Genomic DNA, 21,049 nt, shown 5'->3' on the forward strand with positions numbered 1-21,049 from the left:
ATGTATTGGAAGTTTCAAGCAAATTTTTGTTTTTTGGTGTGTTGACCATCACAGAAATGAAGTTTTTTTTTTTTCACTTTGAAAAAAGTTGCAATGTATGTTGTGCAGTATAAAGAGTTAATTCTAGAAATGTTAAGAGTTCAAACATTAATTTTAAAAAGGGTTTTTTGTGAGATTGTTGCAGCTTCAGTTCACTAAAGGGATTTTTTTCCCATTTAATTTTGAATGAGGATTTGATGAAGGAATATTTCCATTGCTGTAAATTCTGCACATGTGTATCATGTATATCTTTTCTTCCCCTTTTTTTTTCAAATCATAAAAATCTTTGTAAGAACCAAAGTGGTATTGCAGAAATTTTCCGGTATCGATGTAAGATACGTATTTAAACAAAGAATACCTTTCTTTACCTATATATTACTTTGTTTTCTCTTAAATCATGCACTGCATTGCTGTATATGACCATTGAGCTTATTGGTTTGCTATCTTTGCCTTTTATGATGGTCTTGTTAAAAAACTGTAAAACCTGGCAACCTGAGTGTACCTTTTTTTCCATATTGATTTTCTTTTTTTCATTATACTAGCTTTGAATGAAAGGAATCGTGTTGTTCTTAGTTTTAATTTATTCCAGTGATAATTTGTTATTGAATATTCATAAGATTCAATCACATTCGACCTTGCTTGTAAAACATTGATGGGCTTGTATCTAAAAGCCAATACTAACCACATCTGACCTCTATAACAGATAATATAATGTGCAGTGCACAGTGCAACATTTACAACAAACTATTTCATTATGTAATATTTTATTTGCACCTGATGCTTTAGATTAGAATTAAAACAAAGTTTTTACATCTTTTCTAACTTATAATTCTTTGCCATAATTATATGTTTTTATAATAAGGAATAATGCGTAAACTTGCATAATCATTAATAACATTAACAAATAAGATTCAGTCACCATACTTCCTTCATGTAATACAATGCTACATGTAATATGTACAATTCATTATAATGAATGATATCATAAACTATTAACCATTATTCCACTAGCAAATATCATGCATATTATATGAAGAACCCATGTATGTAATCACTAATATTATGAAACATATAACCATTCACATTATGTGCCCTCGCCATGTATAATATTTTCCCCATTATTGTCATCTTACACATAGTAATTGTATGGAAGCTATAACCAGTAATGTCTCAAGATGCCAATGTCTATTGCAACGATATTGTCAATACTAGCACTACAGCCCCCTCCCCTTCCACAAAAAAGAAGGAAAATGAAAATATAATGTACCAATATTCCAGCAAGATATCACTCAATATCCAATCATCAAACTGCCTGAATAACCTCATATCATTTTGGACAGCAAAGTCTGCAAATATGTCATTAAAAAATCTCTTCTAGTGGATTTTGATGCCCAAATTACATTTTTAACCATAATAAGTAATACAGTGTCCTTTTGTTATTGTTTTTTTTTAGCATTTCACTTGCATTCACAGATCAAATGCTGGAAAGTTGGTATTCAGTTATTAGTTAGTGCCATCCTAATTTCAGCATTATTCTAAACCAATATATGATATTCAGTGTAATATCACTTAAATTTTTTTTAAATTTCATTTACTGCTTCATAAACCAAGCTAACTTACCATGATAACACATTTACCAACTAGATGAGCTAATTCATTTCACCTTACGTATAGCCACATCTGGAATGAGCAAATAACATTATGTTCACCTTCCATTTGTTGTTGAACCACATGATCTTTGCTTAACTGTAAACTTTTAACTGTATATAAAGAATGTGTAATGGTAATGGTGTTTGTGGTGTCACTTATTTTGATGATAGTGATAGTAATGCTAAAACCATAATCTTTTATTGTCATATTATAACAAACATTTTTTATATATCAACTATCATTGAAATTTCAAGAATACATATGGTTTCAGTATAGTCATCCTCTTTATAATTACTATCTTTCTTGCCAGTAATTTTTTTAATACCATGATACTTTTTGTGGCTATCACACATGAACTCAATTGAGAGGCAATAACACAAGCCCTGATTATAAGCATCCATCAAAACATTTTTTTAAAATTCTGAATTCTTATTCGATATCTTTGACAGCTATGAGATCCAAGTCATCACGCAACAGCTCGGAGCGCCCCTCAAAGAGTCGAAACAGCGCAACACCGGCACCCTCTACCGCTACTGCAGGAGGAGGGTTGACTCCAAACTTTCCCCCAAACTATCGATCCATCACCCCCGATCCATACACGCATCAACCTAACAATGAGAGAGATCGCATGACCCAGCGACCTAAAACAGTGAGTCTTGTAAATCTTTATAGTTATTTATTTGAGGAATTCATACATGTAATTTCAGAGATAGGAAAGACTAAGTAGCAAGAGCAGTAAATAAGTGAGGGCCCGGCCGTTACACAAAGTTAAAAGAAAGACTGTTTGTCAAACAAAAACAAAAAATCAAGCTCCATTTATGAGATAAGATTTATGAAATCATCAAACAGTAAGTCTCATTAATCTTTATATTTTATTTATTTGAGCAATTATTAATATGTTATGAAATTCACAAGAGATGAATGCATACATGTGATTTCAGAGATAGGAAAGACTAAGAAGCAGGAGCATTGAATAAGTGAGGGCCCGTTAGACAAAGTTAAAAGTTAAAGACTGCATATCATATAAAATAAAATCAAGCTCTATTTATGGGATAGATTTATAAAGTCATCAAACAGTGATCGAGTCTCATAAATCTTTATATTTTATTTTCTTGAGGAATTATTGAGTAGATGAGTGAGGGCCCAAAGTTAAAAGTTAAAGACTGTACGTCATTAAAAAAATATCAAGCTCTATTTGTGAGATAGATTTATGAAGCCATCAAATATTGATTCTAGGACAACGAACCCCAATGGCCTTTCATCCACTGACAACTTCCATCCCAAGACAGGAACATGTTCCCTCCACCACCCCACTATCAATGATCTAGATGGAAAACCTGATGTATGGTTGCTTCATGGTTTTGTACTGGAGGTGGGGGGGGGGGGGTGAGAGGCATATAGTTTTCTGGATGTAGGGTTATCCTTGTAATAATTCTTACAGGAGATATGTAAGGAGATTAAAAATTTGTTGACAGAATATGAGGTAGAATTATTTGTATGTAAATTTCCTTATGGTCACTCTTACTTTAATCAGGCCCTGTTAATCACTGTTTAAGCTCCATTTGAAATTCGAATGGCGGGTAACATAAGACTTTTACATAATAGTATTGTACATTTTTAGTACTTCAATTTTTGTTTGTTTTATTCTTTCTTTGTTTTACATGGTTATTGAGTGTTGGCTCAGTCAGTAGAGCGTCCGCCTCACAACCGGGAGGTCGTGGGTTCGAATCCTGGCCGCGTCATACAAAAAGACGTTAAAAGATGGGAGTTGTTGCTACCTTGTTTGGCGTTCAGCAATAAGGGATAGAGCAACGTTGATCTGGCGCTGCTCAGTGGCTGCCGGGCTCACCATCAATTGGGCAAAAAGAAATTCCGTTTCGGTTTAATAAAATTTGGAGTGGACTATTAGGCTATTATTATTATTATTATTATTACTATTATAATTGCAATTAACAGTTGAAAGTCTCTAGATACTGCTCTGCTATCGAATGCCAGTTACTAAATAAAGATCTGCTTTAACCCTGATCATTTGCTTTGTGTACTTGCAGGTCGGGACGCGATTAAGGAATCGCATTGCAGAGCAGCTTATGACAGACTTAGAACCTGACAGACATGAGACGATCATGCAACTACAGGCCATGGAACAGCAGCAGAATGTCAATACCAAACATAAGGTCTAAAATATCATTCATTTTAGTTTTTATCTCTCTTCAACTAAATTGATTGATTGATATTAACCTTCTGTCGGATATAAGAAATCCATGAAGCTTGCTTGCTTGTTGATGATACAACCAAAGGATATTTTTCTCTCTCTTTCTCCCCCTCTCTCTGTCTCTGTCTCTGTCTCTCTCTGTCTCTCTCTGTCTCTCTCTCTCTTTCTCTCTCTCTCTCTCTTAAGGTGTTCTGCCAAAGCCAGGTCCATACACCAGAGTCTTCTTTAGCTCTTTCTCCTGTCCTCTCCCTTTCTCTCTTTAACAATCTTCTTTATTGGGATTTATTAAAGAGACTAGGAATTCAAAGAATTATCGTTTCCAGAGGCTACTCAGGATTTGACAGGGTTTTGTATCCATAAATGACTTCTTTCTAAATCCATCTTTAAAATTGTATATAACTGCTTAGCTGTAGTGGTATTCAGTTTTCATTCCAAGTTTCTTCTTTGGTTATTGAAAGAATTTTAGTGGAAGAACCTGCTTTAGAAATGTGTTGAATTATTTTGTATCCCCAGTGATCATGCATTCATGATTTGCATGTCTGTGAAAATGGAACTATAGTAGGAATTTATACTCCAAAGAGGCCATTTTAAGAGACATGAATCTCATTCAAATACTAAAGATTCACATCCTTTGACATCACCATATATATTTATTGTATCAGGAATGTATTAACTACAATGACCACTGCCTTTTTAAAATTGCTGATTTTGAAATATCAATGTGTATTCGTGTGTGAGCTTTATTGAGAAAGTTTGAGCTTCAAGCAAAATCACTTGAGTGTGAACAGGTGAATTTCATATTTGTTCTCCAAACTGCCATCCATTTTTTCACTTTTGAATAATGAAAGAGGAATTTCTCAAGAATATTATTATTATCAAGCATGTAAACACTAGAGAATAGGAGTTTCTTGTGTTGTATACCCATAGAACATTTGTGAAATTGGATTCGATTTTACTTACAGGCGACCTTTTATTGCTTTTGCTTTCATTGCTTTTTATTTGAGTCATGACATGAGTGTTAACGTTTTTTTCTTTTTTTTAACTCGGTTAGCATTTTGAATTCATGCAACATTTCTCAAATGTCTGTGCACATTTGGTTTGAAGTATATGTAACTAGGAAATCTGTTATATTTAATTTACCTGATTTGAACAAATTATTTTTACATTGTAGCATATTTACAAATAAAAAGGATATATAATTATGCAATTACGGGTGCTTTCACATAGCTTACGTGTGAGATCAGAACAATCGTACAAAATGTATTTTTTAATTTATGCAAATATATTTGTATTAACAAAATTCCTTGATTTATGCAAACATAATTATCGTTTTCATTCCAGTTAAAATTGTGTAATGGATAAATTTATATATATGTAGATGGAAGGAATATTTTTATGAAAACGTTTATTGATCATGATCAGCGACTATAGAAAGTTATTGCCATTTGAAGATAGAAGTCTATATCATATTATGCAACTGATTTACTATGCCATATAAGGCATTCAAACCGGTTTCGATTTCATGTGACGGTTGTGTCATTGTAAATGTTTATTTTCTCTCCTGGAGAAGAAAAAAATGTTATTCACTGTTGTAAAATGAGTTTAAGAATGTAGCCAATGAGAAGTGTCGAAATGGATCACGCGTGCGTGTATTAATTTTTGCCATATGCACGGGAGTGCATTTTGGTGATAACAACCATCAATTTCTTGACTTTATACTTAAATTATAGACCCATCTTATGAAGCAATAATACATGATTTTAGCTCGTGCATTAGTGATATGCACTGCACTTGGTTAAGTCACAATGAGACGGACAATAAACTCTACAAGTCTTGTTCATAATCCTAACATGACTTAACCTGCATGCAATGCATTTCACTAATGCACAAGCTAAAAACATGTACAAACATGTTTTATTTATATATTGTAAATGGGAGTGATAGCGCAGATTGAAGCAGGGAAAATGATAATTTGGGGGTGAATTTATTTGCCTTGTTTGACTAAAGTTAATCAGTCACAATAGGGGTAAAGTGTATTGTTTTGTCATCATATCTGAGTCAGTCAGTATGATAAACCTTTGATCTTGACACAGCTAGGATATTGACCTAGTGAAGTATACCAATCATGTCTTGTGAAATAAGAACAATGAGGTTTCAGTGCCATGAAGAACAGTGTGTACATTATGCATTATGTATTTGAGCCATTTGTCTCACCACTCACTTCAATACCGAAAGGAAAGATAATGAACATTATATGAAAGGGATTATTTATCAGTCAAAAACAGAAATGCAACACCCTAACTTATAAACCCACGCTACAGATGATCTATTACATTGTCTTTTTGGCGCACTTATGTCTACCAAAGTAAGATGTGTGTGATAAGCAAATGTGTATTCATGTATAATTATGTGATATATTTTCTTATAGATATTGATGAAATCATGTCTGATTACTTGCTTATTGTCTAAGAATCTTCCAATCATGCCTTGTTAAATAGACTTAGTATATTTTCAAGATTTTCACAATTATAATAGATTTTATAGGTTAGATCATAATTATGGTAATTTGCTCAGTTTGCTGTGGTATATAACAATATTTGTGAATAGTATGTGATTACATGTGTAGAGAAATGTATATATTTATTTTTTACAAGGAGTACAAAGAACACAAAATCATTGTATATATATATTTGATGTGAAATAAATTATGAGGAAGTAATATTAATTTGTTGCATACTGTGTACATCATTGTGTATTTGATGATGGAACTACCTGTAGTCTTAAAAAAAAGATGAGACACTGAAGGTAAATTTTCAAAGATGCATAAGAGAAACCTTATATTTACCAAAACTGTATTGAAGAAAAAAAACACTCTCTTTGTCTCTTTATCTCTTTCTTCTTTCTCATGCAACTCTCTTCAAATCCCTCTCTGTCTCCTCCTCTTCTCTCTTCCGTCTATACTTTTCTCATGTCTCTTCTGTCTCTCGGGTATAACTCCTCTCTCTCTCTCTCTCTCTCTTCTAGCTCTTTGTATTACATCCAACTTCTTTCCAGTCTCACTGTCTTCCTTTTCCCTCTTTTCTTTTCTGTTCCTTTTTCCTTATCCTGTCTTACTTTCTTTCTCCCTCTCGTATCGCATATCTTCTTCTTTTTTTTCTCTCTCTCTCTTTCTTCTTTCTTTTTCTTGCCCTTTTCTCCCCTCTCTATATGACTTTCCACCTCTCTTCTTTTACCTTCTCAATTTTCTTCTTCTTCTCTTTTTCTCTCCTATCTCATCCTCTTCATTCCATGTTCTTTCTATCTCTGCCCACTCTCTCTCTTGTCTGCCACTCCTGTTGATCACCTTCTTCTCCCTCACCCCACCCCACCCCCACTCTTATGTTAATGGTACTTTGAAAATGTCACAATTCTTTGAAAAAAAATCGACTTAAAGGTAATACAAAGTTTTGGTATGGGATCATGAATTTGGTTCAAATGAACATATTGGAAACATATGCTATCCTACAATATTCAGTGATTGTTGTCGCGGTTGAAATCGAGTCTAAAGTGATGAAATTGTAAATGATACTCTTTTCGTTGTATATAGCTCCCTCTCAAGGTCAAGATATTAATTTAGCTATAAAACAATGTTTCTTGACTAAAATCGACCAATTGGCTATTGCCGTTTGGAAATGTATCACAACTACATATTCTGAGATTATCATGGTCGCAGCTACCATTGTATGGCCGTAGGCGCTATTTGAAAATTATCGAAATTTACCGGGAGCACCGGTAAATTTTGATATTCAATTTTTCTCGAAAGCAGAAATGTTTGGGAGCTAAATTTTCCAGTGCTTATAATTCATCCGCAGGGGCATCCAAATGTTTCAAAATTGTAAAGAATCTTTATCCAACCAATTTTCAAAAAATCACAAAACTTTGTATTACTGTACCTTTAAGACAATTTCAATAGCCTTGTGCGTCACCTATTGAAATGTGCGAACATTAATTTTACAATGAAGTGTGACGTATTCCAAACATGGTTTCTATGGGAAATACAAAAGGGTATTGAAATTGCCCCTGATGGTTTGTTTTTTCGAAATAAATGTTAGATGCGGTCGTGGTCTCTATGCTCGTTTATTTACTTCCGCGTTGTGTAAGCTACACACATATACATGCATAACTTGTTCTTGAGTAATACAATTGATTGTTTTTAAAGTCTAATGGATTTGGAAAAAGCATTAGATTCATGATTCGTCGATTTTCGGGGTGTTCAGGGTATTGAAATTGTCCTTGATTATTGATTTTCCGGAAATAGAGGCGACCGTGTTCTTTACAGTAAATTATTAATTTTATTAACTTCCTCGTGTACGGTATATATAATTATAACATGTGTCAACAGTTCTTCTTGAATGAATAAAGAGACTCGATGCATTGTTTTACATTTTTGTCTGATTTCAATGACTAATAAAATCGCAATTTATCAGCCATCGGTTAATTAGTAATACAATTGTTTTTCAAGTCTAGTGGATTTGGAAAAGGCAAAACGGTTCATGATTAGTCAATTTGGGGGGTGTTTTTTCCCCTCAAAACTTATCTCGACATCCATTATAATGTTTCTATTTTCATGATTTCATTATCAATGCCTGGTATTTTGTTTTCCGGCCCCCTGTTGAATAAATGATGACAATAGTCTCGATTTGTTTAAATCTGCCACCGATATAGAATACAACAAAAAAGAATGCATGTCGCAGACATACTATCATGCCGACTCTTTCCATTCTTTGTGACTTTAACAGTCTTCAGTAAATTCATATCATTACTCAAGTGTCAAGATTACTGTTCTATACACACGGATCTGTGTATTTAATAATAGAATGTAGCGCCATTTAAAAATCAAAGTGCAGTAGCATATAATTATTACTTCTATGATATTTGAAGACTTCCATGGTGATCGGATATATTTGAGCGGGGTTTGTGGTTACACCACGTAATCTTTTGACAGGGTTGGTTGGCCATGAAAAGCACGAGTGGGCCCTTTTCAGGGCCAACTATCCCTGTCGAAAGAATAACTGGTGTAATTAACCACAAACCTCGTACAAAATATATATCAATTTTTGTTTCCAGTATTTCACGAATCAATATTATTTATTGTATTTCTATGAAAGAAGGCGGGTATAATCAAGATTACATTACTTTTATCAATTAATAATGAAAATGTCTATAGTGTATTTCCTCCACCAAAAACTCATCGTGATCAATGAAAGCATCATGTGTTATAAATATATCACCCATCTCCTTTGGTTTATCAACTGACATCCCGGTGGATCTATAATAAAACACAATGTGAGTTTTAGTTATTAAAAGTGAGAAAACAAATAAGAACTAGAGTGCATTTATGATCCAACCGAGACTCATTGAGAGCAAGAGGACCTTGAAAGAGGAAGCCATACTTGTGGTTCCATCCGTACTACAAAGCTCCAGTGGTGCCTTCGGCGTACAGTTCTCAGTCACATTGGTTACTGTCAAGGACAGAATAAATTCCGTATTGTCTGCATACGAACACGGTCCACACGTCGACATATCCGAACAGAGATCATCGGGAGTGCACCATCCATACACACCTACAAAGTAATGACCAGGGTAGAAGTCGGGATCATCGTGGTTCAACGTAACACTGCGGACATCGATGGTGGCGAGTTTCCAGGCATGGCTGTTGATCGTTGGCTGTTGGATGGAGCGGGAAACAAGAAGCTCGGGATACGAGTAGGTGGTCGGGCATGTCGCAGGGTCAATACAGCTGGCAAGACCCACATCGATATTGGCACAGGTAGATGGTACACAGAAGCGATAGTACTTGTAGCCTTCGGCGGCTATGTTGCCTGCGATTTGTCCGTTCTCTTGTACTTCATCGTGAGGATGGGTCGATGTTACATGCTCTGCTAGCATGGTGAATTTGGCAGCTGAAGAAAGAAGAAAAACAAAACATGAAATAAGTCTTTCAAACATATAAAAAGAAACCGTTAAGTCAAGTGATATACAGTCCTCTTGAATTGATTATATATTTTAATGTTTAACTCTGTTTTAAAAGATAGAAACTGCCCTTTTCCCTCTTGAAACGAGATTCAAATAATGATTTAAGACCTTTCCATGATTCCATCATCAGTTCCCCAAATCGTAATAAAGGAATTTCCCTTTTAAAGGGAATTAATCCAGCCATAATATAGTAAACTAAAATAATACAAAGTAGAAAAATCAGAGAAGCACACTGGTGAAAGTTTGAACGAAACCGGACAAAATAAAAAAAATCATGAATTTTTCAAATTTGTAATCACTAGACATGTGGGAACTTCAAATTGGCTGAAACAGCAATGTCATTGTGATTTTGTGGCGGACAACTTTCCTATTTGTTCTAACAAACAAACTAATTAAAACTTAATATTTTTTCGGAGGGTCTTTTTGTAAAGGGGAAATATAATATACTGTATCTATCCATAATGTATTTTGAGTAATGCCCCAATAGAGATGGACTTTGGAGACAAATAGAAATCAACAATGTTTTTGTACACGACAAACGATAGACGTCTATGAAGACGTCACAATCTACTTATAGAATTGCCAATTGGAGATTCGCATAGCTTTAATTTTCCATATTTCAGACATTCATAACTCTCATAAATTATTATTGGCCCGTTGTATTTCAAACTTTCGCCATCCTGTTTCTCCGATTGTTCTGCTCTCATACAACTGACCTCATTATTACAAAAGCTGGATTGCCCTTTAAAGATTATAACCCCAGCAACTCTTCAGCATCCAGTACTTTTACAGCTATAGTAAAGCTACAAGTATAATAACTATGGCGGTGTGATAGACGTGTGTGTGTTTGGTTTTTACATTACAGACGTGTATCAATCAGATATGATTATTTACGTCTGGGAACCTTTAAACGTCACCATCCGAAAGACGTGATTCAGTTTCGAACCTGCGTCCTCGGCTGAATCAGTTTGTAACTTTACAGCTGGATTACAGGCGCACGCCACAACGCCTAGTTAAAGGCGATCACTGTGCCTCGTATTTATACTTACGGATGTTGCCTGTACTAACGTCTGATCCACAGTAGGCAAGAACTCCGATGTAGTAGGTCCCGAGCACATACTCGGGATCCCAACTGGAGATAGTCAGACTCTCAGAGCCCCATTCATAAGAAGACCACGCCAAGCTCCTGAATGTTGGTAACTTCTCTGGTCCTCTGGACACGTACAGGTCAGGCTCGCCTTCAGCATGGTTGACCTAGATTATTATATAACATTCATATTGCAAAAATTGTATAATTTGTTTTGCCTCTTATAGTATCAAGTATCAACCGAGGTCTGTATCATTTTCATCTTGAAAGCAGCTTTCTAAAATCCCCCCAAATAAATCTGCATCCTTTTCAAGTTTGATGATTAGTTTTGTTCCTGTATTGATTCTGAGAGTTAAAGGATCTTGGGTTAAACATCATAATGAAGATGTCTAAGATTATATTTTATCTGTTATGAGCAGATTAATTCTCTGTATTATTGTTTTTTGTGTGTTTCGACCTGTTCTGTCACCCCAGGAATACATTGATATACCGGTGTCAGAAGTAGGATTATGTATTTTACCTTACCTATATTATCATGATAACCAATGCAATTATTGTTTCTTGCTGTCATGTTCAACATTCGATTATATATACGTTTACTTGGAATGCAGAATTTTGAAAGCATTAAAGCAAATACAGCTAGAAGGCAGAAGGTCCCATTGTCATAAGTCTTTGGTATGACTCGGCCGGGATTCGAACCCACAACCTCCCGTTCAGATGGGCGCTCTAACCACTGAGCCACCATGCCCGAATATATTTGATATGTTATGAGCAGATAAATTCTCTGTATTATTAGTTTTCTATCAGTGTTTCTATCTGTTCTGTCATCCCAGTGATACATTGATAAGGTATAGGTGTCAGGAGTGGGTTTTAGTATTTTACCTTACCTACCATATTATTACCATAATAATCTATTCAACTATTGTTTCTTGCTGTCATTATCAACGTTCAATTATATATGCGTTTACTCGGAGTGCAGAATCTTGAATTTTGAAAGAATTAAAACAAATATATGCGGTTTTTTGTTTAAAATATTGTTGTTCAAAATTTGGCGCACAAACAAATTGCATTCAAAATTAATACCTGAATTGCAATAAAAACAGACTAATATTTACCTGTATTTTTAAATCTTTGCAGGGTTCGGTGGCGTCCACCTGGAAGTATTTGTATGTATTGCATGGTACGGTATATTGCTCTGTCTCTACACCTAGACTCAGCTGAACATGTTGTCCCAGTACTGCTGTAAAGCAGGTACCTACGAGGAGCACTACGTGTAGTGTCATACCGGAGAGAGAAACAACAGCCATGCTTGGTCGGGATCCAATAATGGTGTTTGAGAAAACTTGTCACGAACAGAAAACCGGACTGGTAGAGGAGAGAGGAAGAATAGAAAAATTATATCTATATTGTGTACGACAAGATATGACTTCAAATCAAAGGTCGTTGCACGAACAACTGCCATTGTTTGCTTTCGCGATGAATTTTTTTTCTAATGATTAATGTTTCCCAAAGAAATTCCGCGCTGTTATGTGAAACTCCTTGGCAGAAACGATTGATTTGTTTTTTCTTTCTTCTTTCACTTGTAGATATTGTATGTCATCTTGTTAAACAAAATAACATTTGTGTGAACAATGCGCACTTCACAACTAGGTATTTTGAATTTTGAATCATTACATCTGAATGGTATAACTTGGAGCCAATATAAGGTGACTAACAAGATACCGCAAGGCCTATCACCTTCATGGAAGATATTATATAGTTCAATATTATATCTATAATGATATACATGGATGTACCCCCACATCAACCCACACGCACCAATCAACACTGTCCAGCATCAGTAAGAAAAAACACCCCTTGTGTTACCGGTACCTATCATGAAGACTATCACGCTACCGATAGCAAAAACAAATATACTTAACAATTAAGTGTTCATAGATCACTAATCATTTGTCTCAATAAAGATAACTGAGTGAGACGATTAGATAATTCGATTGAATAATTAGTCAACATCAATATTGTAAATACGCGTATATTCGCGGGAACTTGATATCATTTGGTTTTCGGAGGTTTTGCAGAGCCCCCTCTTTTTCAGAACAAAAAATGACTGGTGACTATATCAAATAAAATAAGATTAGTGATAATCAAAACGAAAATAAAGGAATGATAAGACGGTAATTTCATTCGCAAATACTTGCCTTAATGTTTCAACGCACACTTGTTGGTATAGGTCCGAGTAGTAATATCTCTCTGTGCGAATCAAATTTGCCAGTCTAGTGTTCGTCCCTGTCCAATGACTGTTTATACACCAGGACACTCCTTTTTTCCCCGAATTTATATTGTTGTAATATAACTGTGACCGAGCTGTGGCTTACTTATATGAAGTATATCTTTCGATTTTTATATAAAATCATCGAGGCTCTACTAGCTGTGCTCACTGGCCCAAGTCACAAGGTCATGCGTTTCCAACACCCGCTATACCAATCGGCTCCGAAGCAAAATGAGTTGCATTTTCTTTTCATTCATTCATTCAGTGCCGTGAACAAAATATCTCGATGCACTTTGCCCCATGGTATAGGATTATCGACGTGCTTGACTCCCTTCAGTGTTTGAATCAAAGCACCTGAATCGCCGGATCACCAGCCAATCAAGCATTAAGCATGCATCTCTCGGAATGTGGCAATGTGCAACCCGGATGTGCAATTACAAAATCATTGTCTGATATATCAATTTTGACGTTAACCGCTTTTATTTAGATTGGGAGAAAACGAGCGTTTTGGTTTCAATAAATGCATTACTTGAGTATGGTTTGCAATCATAACGATTTCACTTCAACTGCATTTTCATAACGTACAACTGTATGGTTCAAAAGGCAACAGAAATAAAATGCACACTTATTGTGCATGATGTATTTGAGCGTGCATGGTTGGTAATAGTACTAAGTCTCTTTGCGATAAAAATGAGATTCCATAAAACACAAAAGAAGAAACCGCCACTAATGCTTATCATTTTATATGATTATTTTTAAATTGCTTGAATGTAAAGATGAAAAGTGCTCCGTCATTTAAACATCGTAATTAACATCTCTGTAATAGTCTTTTCAGTGCTGTACATGTGAAAATTGGTGCATGGAACTACAAAACAAAAACAAAAATCGAACATTCCTAGAGCTCCAATAGACTTATACAAACACTGACAAAAGAACGAAAGCCTGATTTTATATGTATGTATGTATATATATATATATATATATATATATATTTGTTGTTGTTGTTAGGGGTGGGGGTATTCCCTTGCCCCCATTCAGGTGTTCAGATGCAATCAGGGGTGCAACCAGGTGGTATGAAACATTGAAGAAAATCCAATTTTTAAACCCCCACTTCTTTCTCACATACGTATCTAAATTGTCTGGAGCATTCCTTATCCGACCAACTACCTGCATACTCTACCAAAATTCGAAAACAGATTCCATTGTCATCGAACGAATAAGATTTAAGATTGTTATATGTAGCTATTGATCCGTCTAGCCACCTTGCCTCATCGAGACTTGAGTTGGCCAGCCCAATCCAGACGTCCGCCTTGGCACTATCTGCAATGAAGTCCTGTTCCTCTTTCGACTCGATGAAGACCAGATGGGATCCGTGTTGAGAACAAGCTGAAACCGCAGATGCATGATTCATCTCGCAAGTGCTGAAATTGTAGGACGACCCGCCGTATTCATATGCCTCCGGTGGAGATGAACATGCTAAGAAGATGAAAACAATATAGAAATTAGTTGATTTTAAGAAAGAAGAAAAATTAATTATTTGGGTAGAAACCGGAAAATTAAAGGAAAATAGATAATGATGATGATGATGACGAACATAATAATAATGAGGAAAATGAAAGTAATGATAATAAAAATAGATGTAAAGACATTAAAAAATTACAGCTTTGATAATCAATGTCTAAAGATACTTTGCATACCATCATTTTGGCAAATGTTTACAGTTTTACACAGGAGGAGGAGGGTGAGAAGAGGAGAGCGGTAGTGGCTAGACCTATTATTATGATGATTACAGCCGACTTACCTGACACTGTTTCATCCCCCCCCCCCCCCTCCCACAATATGCTGATGACACAGTTTTGTATCGTGAAGTTTATACCGACACCGACAGCGGTAGTGGCTAGACCTATTATTATGATGATCAAATGCTTTGTTACAGTCGACTCACCTGACCGTTAAACCGTTTCAGAGTCAACAGAATTATCGACTACGTACACGACCAAGCCCACGACGAGTCCTAAAACTGTGTACATTGTCAGGTACGTCATTGAGTCAGATAAAGAGAGAGAGATGAAGAGAGAGAGAGAGAGAGAGAGAGAGAGAGAGAGAAGAGAGAGAGAGAGAGAGAGAGAGAGAGGGGGGGAGGGAGAGAGAGAGATAGAGAGAGAGAGAGGGGGGGGGGAAGAGAGAGGGAGAGAGAGAGAGAGAGAGAGAGAGAGGGGGGGGGGGAGTGGCTAGATATATCATAATAATGATCAAATGCATGCCGTCATTTCATTGTTTCTCTAACTTACTGGAGGTGGTGGTTTCTTGAGATATCGTTTTGTCTGACATCGTGGTCGTAGGACTCGTCGTAGGCTTGGTCGTCGTGTCCGTAATCGATAATTCTGTTGACTCTGAAACGGTTTAACAAACACAGCTGAGTTAAATTACAGTATAGTTGATGGTTCAAAGCTGTAACAAATAAAACCACACGTACAAAGCAATGAGATTAGGAATGACACCTAAACAGAAATGCAAGGCCAAAACGAAGAAAATTTGGCTCTATGAAAAAATATAATTTTTAACAGTTTATCTATTTCATAAGATATATAATTTATTATCTAGTGGTGTTTTGTCAATGTCATATGGATTTGTTTGTGGCAAATAATGGATCTGAATGCGTTCTTGCGGCGTGTTTGTTGTCATCAAAGTCGAGAGCAAAAGAATAAGACGGGAACCCCCCCCCCTAAAAAAACAGTTTAGCGATGCCCTTGTATGAAAATTACAAAAAACTCAGATAAAGACTGAGAGAAATAGAGAGAGAGAGAGAGAGAGAGAGAGAGAGAGAGGGGGGGGGGGGGGGGGGGGAGTGGCTAGATATATCATAATAATGATCAAATGCATGCCGTCATTTCATTCTTTCTCTTACTTACTGGAGGTGGTGGTTTCTTGAGATATCGTTGTGTCTGACATCGTGGTCGTAGGACTCGTCGTAGGCTTGGTCGTTGTGTCCGTAGTCGATAATTCTGTTGACTCTGAAACGGTTTAGCAAACACAACTGAGTTAAATTACAGTATAGTTGATGGTTCAAAGCGTAACAAATAAAACCACACGTACAAAGCAATGAGATTAGGAATGACACCCAAACAGAAATGCAAGGCCAAAAAAAAGAAAATTTGATTCTATGAAAAAATATATAATTTTTTACAGTTTATCTATTTCATAAGATATATAATTTATTATCTAGTGGTGTTTTGTCAATGTCATAGGGATTTGTTTGTGGCAAATAATGGATCTGAATGCGTTCTTGCGGCGTGTTTGTTGTCATCAAAGTCGAGAGCAAAAGAATAAGACGGGACACCCCCCTAAAAAAACAGAGTTTAGCGATGCCCTTGTATGAAAATTACAAAAAAACTCAGATAAATTCTGAGAGAGAGAGAGAGAGAGAGAGGGGGGGGGGGGAGGGCTAGATATATCATAATAATGATCAAATACATGTCGTCATTTCATTCTTTCTCTAACTTACTGGAGGTGGTGGTTTCTTGCGATATCGTTGTGTCTGACATTGTGGTCGTAGGACTCGTCGTGGGCTTGGTCGTCGTGTCCGTAGTCGATAATTCTGTTGACTCTGAAACGGTTTAACAAACACAACTGACTTAAATTAAAGTATAGTTGATGGTTCAAAACTGTAACAAAATGAAACCACACGTACACAGCAATGAGATTAGGAATGAAACCTAAACAGGAATGCAAGGCCAAAACGAAGAAAATTTGGCTCTATGAAAAAATATAATTGTTTACAGTTTATCTATTTCATAAAATATAAAAAAAATATTATCTGGTGGTGTTTTGTCAAGGTCAAAGGGATTTGTTTGTACCAAATAATGGATCTGAATGCGTTCTTGGGCGTGTTTGTCGCCATCAAAGTCGAGAGCAAAAGAATAAGACGGAACCCCCCCTAAAAACAGAGGTTAGCGATGCACTTCTATGAAAATTACAAAAAACTCAGATAAAGACTGAGAGAAATAGAGAGAGAGAGAGAGAGAGAGAGAGAGAGAGGGGGGGAGAGAGAGAGAGAGAGAGAGGGGGGGGGGGGGGGGGGGAGAGAGAGAGAGAGGGGGGGGGGGGGGAGAGAGAGAGAGAGAGAGAGAGAGAGAGGGGGATGGGGGGAGTGGCTAGATATATCATAATAATGATCAAATGCATGCCGTCATTTCATTCTTTCTCTTAATTACTGGAGGTGGTGGTTTCTTGAGATATCGTTGTGTCTGACATCGTGGTCGTAGGACTCGTCGTAGGCTTGGTCGTTGTGTCCGTAGTCGATAATTCTGTTGACTCTGAAACGGTTTAGCAAACACAACTGAGTTAAATTACAGTATAGTTGATGGTTCAAAGCGTAACAAATAAAACCACACGTACAAAGCAATGAGATTAGGAATGACACCTAAACAGAAATGCAAGGCCAAAACAAAGAAAATTTGATTCTATGAAAAAATATATAATTGTTTACAGTTTATCTATTTCATAAGATATATAATTTATTATCTAGTGGTGTTTTGTCAATGTCATAGGGATTTGTTTGTGGCAAATAATGGATCTGAATGCGTTCTTGCGGCGTGTTTGTTGTCATCAAAGTCGAGAGCAAAAGAATAAGACGGGACACCCCCCTAAAAAAACAGAGTTTAGAGATGCCCTTGTATGAAAATTACAAAAAACTCAAATAAAGACTGAGAGAGAGAGAGAGAGAGAGAGACAGAGAGAGGGGGGGGGAAGAGAGAGGGAGAGAGAGAGAGAGAGAGAGAGAGAGAGAGAGGGGGTGGGGGGAGTGGCTAGATATATCATAATAATGATCAAATGCATGCCGTCATTTCATTCTTTCTCTTACTTACTGGAGGTGGTGGTTTCTTGAGATATCGTTGTGTCTGCCATCGTGGTCGTAGGACTCGTCGTGGGCTTGGTCGTCGTGTCCGTAGTCGATAATTTTGTTGACTCTGAAACGGTTTAACAAACACAACTGAGTTAAATGACAGTATAGTTGATGGTTCAAAGCTGTAACAAAATGAAACCACACGTACAAAGCAATGAGATTAGGAATGAAACCTAAACAGAAATGCAAGGCCAAAATGAAGAAAAGTTGACTCTATGAAAAAATATAATTGTTTACAGTTTATCTATTTCATAATATATATAATTTATTATCTGGTGGTGTTTTGTCAAGGTCAAAGGGATTTGTTTGTACCAAATAATGGATCTGAATGCGTTCTTGCGGCGTGTTTGTCGTCATCAAAGTCGAGAGCAAAAGAATAAGACGGGAACCCCCCCCCCTAAAAACAGAGTTTAGCGATGCCCTTGTATGAAAATTACAAAAAATAGAGAGAGAGAGAGAGAGAGAGAGAGAGAAAGAGGGAGAGAGAGAGAGAGATAGAGAGAGAGAGAGGGGGGGGGAGAGAGAGGGAGAGAGAGAGAGAGAGAGAGAGAGGGGGGGGGGGGGGGAGTGGCTAGATATATCATAATAATGATCAAATACATGTCGTCATTTCATTGTTTCTCTTACTTACTGGAGGTGGTGGTTTCTTGAGATATCGTTGTGTCTGACATCGTGGTCGTAGGACTCGTCGTAGGCTTTGTCTTTGTGTCCGTAGTCGATAATTCTGTTGACTCTGAAACGGTTTAGCAAACACAACTGATTTAAATGACAGTATAGTTGATGGTTCAAAGCTGTAACAAATGAACCACACGTACAAAGCAATGAGGTTAGGAATGACACCTAAACAGGAATGCAAGGCCAAAACGAAGAAAAATTGGCTCTATGATTTTTTTTTTTTTTTTTTACAGTTTATCTATTTTATAAGATATAATTTATTATCGATAATTCTGTTGACTCTGAAACGGTTTAACAAACACAACTGAGTTAAATGACAGTATAGTTGATGGTTCAAAGCTGTAACAGATGAAACCACACGTACATGTACAAAGCAAATCAGGCGTCGCTCTGATCCTCAACAAACAAGCAGAAAAAGCACTCCTGGGATATAACACTATATCCCCTAGACTGATCTCAGCCAGATTCCAAACACAGGCTGGAGCCTTAACAATAATCCAGGTCTATGCACCGAACATGGCAGACAGAGAGGAAATGATAGACACATTTTATGACCAGCTTCAACAAACAATAGATGACACTCCTAACAAGGACATACTGATAGTGCAAGGTGATTTAAACGCAAAAGTAGGGGGAGACTGGGACACCTGGAAGAACGTCATAGGACATCATGGATACGGAGAAATGGACAACAATCTAGCTATTGCAAATACCATGTTCAAACAGAAGAAGGCAAGTCGTGAATAATAATAATAATATCGAATATTTAGGAGCGCTAAAAACAATAAGTACCATAGCGCTTACAAATACAAATATATGTAAAGAGGACAAGAAAGTACAGTACAGGAAGTATATCACATAGATCATTGGGGGAAAAGGTGAGTTTTGAGGGATCTTTTGAAGGTGGCAAGACAGGTAATTTTCCTTATGGAAAGAGGGATGCTGTTCCATGTCTTTGATGCAGCTACTGCAAAGCGTTTTTCAGCTACTGAGAGTCTAGATTTGGGAATGTTAAGTTTACATGTGTCGGTTGCTGAACGAAGATTACGAGTTGGACATGGGAGTCGCCGGACGGGGGAACCAAAAACAAGATAGACTTTGTCATGGTGAACAACAAATGGAAATCAAGCGTCCAATGCGCTAGAAGTTTTCCAAGTGCTGATGTGGCCTCAGATCACCAACTGGTTATCTGCAACTTCAAGCTACGATTCAAAACTAAACCCAAACATAAAATAATGAAGAGATACGATGTGTCGAAACTGAAAGATGAAAACACATCAAAAAACTACCAGGCCATAATCGGAGGGAAGTTCAGACCGCTGCTTGATCACTCTGATACCCACCTAGACATAGATAGCATCTGGGAAAAAATCAAGCAAGCATTTAACAGCACAGCAAAGGATGTTCTTGAATGAATGAAAAAGAATAGACCGCAGGAAGCATGGATCTCACAATAAGTACTAGATCTCAGCGAAGAATGCAGCAAAATCAAACAAGCCAAACAAAACAACCCTTCACTGAAACCAAGGTACAACTTTCTGAATAGAGAAATAAAGAGGAAGACTAAGAGCTGTAAAGATGCGTGGCTCCAAGACCTTTGCAGTAGAGTAGAAAGCGCACACCAAGCTGCTAAATCAAAGGAGGTCTACGCAACAATTAAGAAAATCCCCAAATCAGCATCAAAGAGAATGCAATCAGTTAAGAGCAAGACAGGGAGAACTCTAACAGAAACATCAGAAGTAAGGAAGAGATGGAAAGAAAACTACGACGAACTATACAATGAACACAACCCCCAAAACGACACAGTAGCAAACAGTCTACCCAACAGCTCTTCAGATGATCCAGAGCCAAACATACTTAAGGAGGAAATTAAAAGTGCAATAAAAAAATATTTACTGAGGATAAGGCACCAGGATTTGATACAGTCACCTCCGAAGAAATCAAAGCAGCTGGAGAAACGGGAAAAGAAATCTTTCACTATCTCTGCAACCAAATATGGGAGTCTGAGAAATTCCCGGAGGAACGGGGAAGAGCAATAATAACCCCGATCTATAAGAAGAAAGATAAGCTAGACTGCGGGAACTACAGAGGTATTAGTCTACTGTCCCATGCAGGAAAAGTACTGACAACAATCCTACAAAGAAGAATTCTCAAAAGAACAGGAGAAATCCTCTCTGAATCCCAGGCAGGATTCAG

The 21,049-nt window shown here is 36.7% G+C and overlaps 2 protein-coding genes across 2 annotated transcripts in view; one reads left to right on the top strand and one right to left on the bottom strand.

Moving 5' to 3' along the window:
* Positions 1-6,624, top strand: part of LOC579367 — a 45,776-nt gene extending 39,152 nt beyond the window's left edge. Inside the window, exons 48-49 of the mRNA XM_031000008.1 lie at positions 2,139-2,338; positions 3,738-6,624. Coding sequence (XP_030855868.1) covers positions 2,139-2,338; positions 3,738-3,869 — 332 coding nt within the window. The 3' untranslated portion in view covers positions 3,870-6,624. The remainder of the gene's footprint in view (positions 1-2,138; positions 2,339-3,737) is intronic.
* A 1,377-nt stretch (positions 6,625-8,001) lies between these two features.
* Positions 8,002-13,587, bottom strand: LOC100893574. Its single transcript, XM_003731826.3, has 4 exons — positions 13,202-13,587; positions 12,119-12,368; positions 10,966-11,170; positions 8,002-9,843 (listed from the first exon to the last, which is right to left on the bottom strand). The coding sequence occupies exons 2-4, from the start codon at positions 12,308-12,310 to the stop codon at positions 9,266-9,268; spliced, it is 975 nt and encodes a 324-aa protein (XP_003731874.2). The 5' UTR covers positions 12,311-12,368; positions 13,202-13,587; the 3' UTR covers positions 8,002-9,265.
* Between the last annotated feature and the right edge of the window lie 7,462 nt (positions 13,588-21,049).

This window comes from Strongylocentrotus purpuratus, unplaced genomic scaffold (assembly GCF_000002235.5).
Source record: "Strongylocentrotus purpuratus isolate Spur 01 unplaced genomic scaffold, Spur_5.0 spur5_scaffold_6, whole genome shotgun sequence".
Lineage (NCBI taxonomy): Eukaryota > Metazoa > Echinodermata > Echinoidea > Camarodonta > Strongylocentrotidae > Strongylocentrotus > Strongylocentrotus purpuratus.